The sequence below is a fragment of the Phocoena sinus genome, chromosome 18 (genome assembly GCF_008692025.1).
Source record: "Phocoena sinus isolate mPhoSin1 chromosome 18, mPhoSin1.pri, whole genome shotgun sequence".
Taxonomy (NCBI): domain Eukaryota; kingdom Metazoa; phylum Chordata; class Mammalia; order Artiodactyla; family Phocoenidae; genus Phocoena; species Phocoena sinus.
In genome coordinates, this window is record NC_045780.1 from 64,465,324 (window position 1) to 64,471,323 (window position 6,000).

Here is a 6,000-nt window from a genome sequence, read left to right on the forward strand (position 1 = left end):
ATATAAATTATTTAACAAATATTTATTCAACAGCTACTACAGTATCAAATGCTATGCAAGGCACTTCAGGCTTCACGGAGCTTGGTGTCTATTTATTTTCCCTTGGGGTACCTACTAAAATTGTATAATATCTATTTTTAAAACATCTTTGATTAAAATGTATCCCCTAATTTGGCAGCTTCTATAGGAATAGAGTATTCTTTGAGAAGTGATTGAACAAAATACATGTGAAGAATACTAAATACCTAAACTTCCAGCTGTTTACCTACAGCCAGGTGATTGGAGGTGAATGTGTAGTCATAGCTCTACCATAGGAGAGCAATTCCTTCCTCCAAAACGCTAAGAAATAGCACACACAAATTTCAAAATAGTGAATTCGATACATTTCTAGATTTAAAGGCATAAAACTTGACTTTGAATTTTGGGGTCTTATTATTAAAATTGAATAATTCATAACTTAGGCCATGAGTTTTAAGATCTTTGCATTTTCTCTACCATGATTCTTTTTGGTTGCTAGAAACAAAATTACCAATAACTAATTATCTCCCTCATTCATTTATTCAACAAATAATTTATTAACGCCTAATACCTAAAAGGAGGTCAAAACTAATCATGCCCTGCTCTGTGCACCCACAGCTTTACGTACATTCATGCAATTGCCACACGTGGTAACTTTGGACTTTTCCTCTCAAAGCCTGTCCTATTGGAATAAGAGTTCTACTTCATCAGGTTCTTATGGAAAGCAATCATGTTAATATAGAGTAGTATTGGTACATAGTAAGTTCTGTATGAAGTGTTACCATTACTAGTTTTACCAGATACCACTTACCAAGTCGTATGGTTTAAGTATTTGTTTTCGTACCTGTCTTGTTCATCCACTACGCTGTGGACACATCAAAAATTATATTGGGGTTTCTTCCCCTTTGTACCTGAAGGGCCTAACGTAATTGGTGCTAAATAAACATTGGTTGGCTGGCTGATGAAGGAGTCATGAATAACTAAATAAAAGGCATTAAGCCCTAGAGGATACAAATATAAGGCACAGTGCGTTCATCTAGTGGGACAAGGAACATGGGCGGAACGAAATATCAACGCAAGTCTAACTGTGGGAAAAGTGAAAACAAGAATTAACCAAACACCATGAATGACAAAAGACAAAATGGTTGATTCTGACTCAGAAGACCAGAGAGGCTTCACAATTATGTTGAACAAAGACATCTCATGAAGCCAGAGTTGCCCCTGAAAAGCAATGTAGAAATGCTAATAAGAAAGCATTTGTGTGGATCTGAGCTCACCTATGACCCATAAATGTATTTGATAAAAAAATCCCTTTTCCAGCATGTCTCAGAGAAAATATACCCCACAGCTCTTCAGTCAGATCCCTTTCATATTTGAGCTTCTAACTCTGATTTAAAAAATTTGTTAAAATGCTGAAGACAACTGAAAAGTGCAATAACATAAAAGCCTAGCACACAAAGTGTTTATTTCTTTAATTTAGATTTCCTAGTATTTCCTAACATCAACTTAATGAGTTAAATTTTTCCATTAATCCACCAATAACAGCAGCCAAGTTATAGATATAGATATAGATATAGAGGTATATAAATGAACGGGGCCCTTTTAGAAAGGATTGCGTTATCTCACTGGGAAATGGAGAGAGAAAAAAGAAAGGATCCCTAGATACCAGTCTATCACTGAGTATGTCCTTGAGTAAAAATTAAATTTAAAAAGACAAAGTCTTATACCTACTTAGGACTGGGGAAAAAATGGAAAGAGAATGAGAACAACCAAACAATGCACATTCCTACATGAACTGCATCAGCTCAACCTCCAAAGACTATTAGATTAATTAAGCTTAAAGACCACCGATTAGTGAATTTACAAGGAGCTCTAAATAGCCTATTCCTTTTAATTAGAGATTCTATTATATTAATAACAATACTTTATACTCACATGAGGCCTTTCATTTACAGAGTTCAAAAGGATTTTACAAATGTGGTTTCATCATTATCCCCATTTCAGAGATTGGAAAATGGAGGCACTTAGTCACTTGTACAAACAAGAAGTTCTCAGATAATTGTTCATAAACCATTTGGTGCACATATTTTTCAAAAATCCAAAGACCCAGCTGCAGCTGGTCTATGCTCAGGAATGCCAACTGGCAGGTGAGACTTGGAAGGTGAATGGCTAATGCCAAAGTCTCCTGAAATTTACCACTTCTTGACAATTAAGTTCAGTAATTTGGGGGGTTCAATTTATCCCCACAGAGAATAGAGAAGTTCTCTCTAGAGAATTTGAGCACATAATTTAGGGGTTTTTTCCCCCTCAGAGTTTGCATTTATTTCTTTTTATTGAGCTAAAATCTTTTACCAACTTCAAGATCGAGGAGACTATGGGTTTTTGTGTGTGTTTTCTTTTAATTGTGATAAGAATAGCTAACATGAGATCTATCCTCTTAACACATATTTAAGGGTACAATACATTATTGTTGACTCTAGGTAGAATGTTGTACAGTTCTGTTGTACAGAACTCTAGGACTTATTCATGTTGCTTAACTGAAACTTTATGCCTATTGATTAGTAACCCTCTACTTCCTCTTCCTCCCAGCTCCTGGTAACCACCATTCCGTTCTTTGATTCTATGAATTTGACTATTTTAGATGCCCCATATAAGTGGGATTTTTCAGTAGTTATCTTTCTGTGACTGACTTATTTCCTGAGTATAGTGTCCTCCGGTTTCATTCATGCTGTTGCATACTGCAAGCTTTCCTTCTTTTGTAGGGCTGAACGGTATTAAGCTGCAAATACATACCACTTGGCGAGGATGCAGAGAAATTGGAACCCTCGCACACTGTTAGTGTGGCTGCTATGGAAAACAGTATGGAGGTTCTTCAAAAAATTAAAAATAAAACTATCATATAATCCAGCAATCCCATATCTGAGTATTTAACCAGAAGAATTTCAATCAGGATCTCAAAAAGATATTGGCATCCGCACGTTCATTGCTGCATTATTCCAAATGGCCAAGATATGAAAACAACCTAAACGTCCATCAAGAGAGGAATGGTGTGTTTATCTTTTCACTGTATTAACAAAGCTCAAGGTCATCAACAGTCTGGTTGCTAATATACATTTCCTCATTAATAAATTTTGGGTGACACCAGAAGAATCCCAGTGATTCTATTTGCAAAAGAATTTTGAGGCTACCAGAGATCAGGTTTAACTTCTGAAGACTGCCTTCTAAATCATGAAGAAATTACTCTCAGAAAGCAAGCAACTCACTCTTTAGGGAGAATAAACTGAAAGACATGTGTCTTGCTTTGAGGCATATGACACATCACGGTGATTATTATGTATACCAAATAGCTGTTCAGCTCAGTCACTAAGGACCTAGCCTGGTACGCTGAGGCTCAAAGACAAAGACCATCTAGCCAACATGAGTAGAGCCATCCAAAGTTGGGATGGAAAGAGCTATGGTCCTGCATGAGTCTAGACAGATCAAATCCTGGAGGAGGGAGACAACTTAGGTCGCTGTGACCCTAATTTACTGCCCCTTCTAGAGGAATATTTATAACCATTCCCTCAGGACAGGGAGACTGCAATTATCTCTTCTATTCTGCCATCCTTGATTCCTTCCATCTCCACTTTTTAAAAAACTTGCTCGTCAGGTCAGAAATATAGAGTAGATGGTGATAAGGGGAGTTAACAGTTATACCTGAGTTCCTAATGTCTTCTGCCCCCAGGATTCTATAAAATGGAGATTCCCAACCTTTGTAACTTGTGGTACTCTATCATTAATTGACCTGGAAATAAGTTTTCTAGACGAATTTTTGAGTCATAGACAAAGAAGTCACCGTGTAGTGTGGTTTCCAATACCACGAGTAATACGAAACTTGCTGTCATTAGACTGAAAAACCATGAGAATCTACAAGATAATGTCTACAGAAGCAAATGCTCAACTAGCTTAGAAAAAATGAACAGCATATATTCAAACGTGCTATTAAAATCTTTTTGTCACAATAATACCCCAAGACAAAACAGTTCCTTTGAATCACAGAATTAACAATATGACTACAAAATGATTATAAAGCCAGATTTTTTTTTCTTTTCCATTATGGTTTACTACAGAATATTGAATATAGTTCCCTGTGCTATACAATAGGATCCTGTTTATCCACTGTATAAAAAATAGTTTCAGAATTTGTTTAAGTTAAAAACATCTGATATCATTCCTACATCAACATCACAGCCCTTTGTACATTCCCTTAGTTTACCTTTTCATGTCCTTAGGTAGCTCAATTATCTGTATTTTCCTATGTGCCAGCATCATATAAGAACATCAATAAAAACATAATTTCAAAAGGAAAAAACTCTTGTGTGGCCAGACACTGTAGAACAGTTTCCAAGGGCTTTGCTAAAGTTATGGCTTATGTGTTTTGTATTCCACATGCCCTGCCAGCCTTTGAGTGTTTATCACTGCTGTGCATGTTTGCTGAACACTGGAGGGGAGGCCCGCTAAAGAGGATTTGAGATGGCTCAGAAGAGACGGAGGATTAAGAAGTGCACAGAGATTTCAAAGAAACAGGTAATAAGAGAGACCGAGGTCTAAAAGAGAGACACTGAGCAAATTTTGAAACGCTCACATCAAACCCAGGTAAGAGGGGAAAAAGCCATTTTTATCTCCTAACCAGCCTCTCTTCTTCAGCTCGCGGAGAAAGCTCTGTCATGCCACATCTCTCCGATGCTGGCAAAATTACAACCCAATCATAACCTTCACGAGCAAGACGTATCCTGCTTGAGACCTGTTCATTAGGAACGCTGAGACTCGGACTACAGAACACCTACCCTCGACGTCTGTCTTCCAGATGCCAAGCCTCACCCACCACTCTCTTCAACAAGTGCAAACCCATTTCAGAAGGAGAGGGCACTGAATCCATCTTGAAAGGACTTTTGCTCTGAGTTTCAAAGCTGACTCTTGGGCCCTTTAGCTACCCCCTCCAACAGACAAGCCCGTGGTGTGTCGGCACGCGTTCATATAACCAAGCTTGGCCCACGGAATATTTATTTAGTGCTCATAGCTAGATATACAAAGGGTGTGAAGAGTATACCAAGACATCAGCCTTACTCAATTCCCTGCCTACGATGGACCAACTCGGTTTGCTTTTCAAAGCCTAGTCTAAGTATCTCAAGAGTCCCATCTCTTCCTTGGAAGGGGCTCTTTTCCCAGCGGGCCTGCCCCACCCAGCTGGGCTCATGCGCACGTCTGCCCGCCTTCCTCACCTGTGCACCTGCAGGTCCGGTCGAAGAACTTCCGTGGCCACCGCTCTCGGTCGTCCTGGTTGCGCAGGACGTAAGGACCGCTCCAGGGCCTGGTGTCGATCTGCACCTCCGCGCACTGGCCCCGGCCCTCCCGAGAGCCGCAGACGTCGGCCGTGTCGGCGCCCAGCGGCGGGCAGCACTCCTTGGCCTGCAGGCTGCCCACCGTCATGCAGACCCGGGGGAACTGCGCCCGCACCCGCGGAGGGAGCGCACAGCCCAGGCAGCCGAGCAGAAGCCCCCATCGAAGGGGGCTCATGGCTTTATAACCGGGAGGACTCTCTCGCGCCTTCAACTCCTCGCCTCTGTCCTGCTTACCTCTTGTCTTCCACTCTTGAGCACTGGAGCATCCACCCCGTTTTTGATTTTTGTTCTTTGGGGATTTGCGGTTTGGGGGGTGTATTTTTGTTTCGCGTTCTATTCCTCTCCTCTTGAAAGAAAGACCCACAAAAATTACAGAACCTGCCTGTGTGCACGTACAGACTACTTTATAGGACTCAGACCACTAAAACAAAGTTAATTCCATTAGAAGCACCTCTAATGGCCAGATTTAATGAGGGTAGCGCTTCTCACCGCCTTCCCCCGTGAAATCAGACTTTGTCTCATTGAGTTAATTGACGGAGCGCTCCAGTCATACTACTTATTACACTGGTATTTCTGAACCCCCTCCTTTCCTCCTTAGTCC

The 6,000-nt window shown here is 40.5% G+C and overlaps 1 protein-coding gene across 3 annotated transcripts in view; it reads right to left on the reverse strand.

The window, feature by feature from the left end:
* DCT (dopachrome tautomerase) overlaps positions 1-5,646 on the reverse strand; it is a 33,410-nt gene extending 27,764 nt beyond the window's left edge. For 2 of the 3 annotated variants that reach the window (XM_032611338.1, XM_032611337.1), the window contains exon 1: positions 5,280-5,574. In XM_032611338.1, the coding sequence (XP_032467229.1) occupies positions 5,280-5,574 (295 nt within the window). Of the gene's footprint in view, positions 1-5,279 lie in introns of all 3 variants that reach the window. The other variant, XM_032611339.1, reaches the window with a different exon arrangement.
* Between the last annotated feature and the right edge of the window lie 354 nt (positions 5,647-6,000).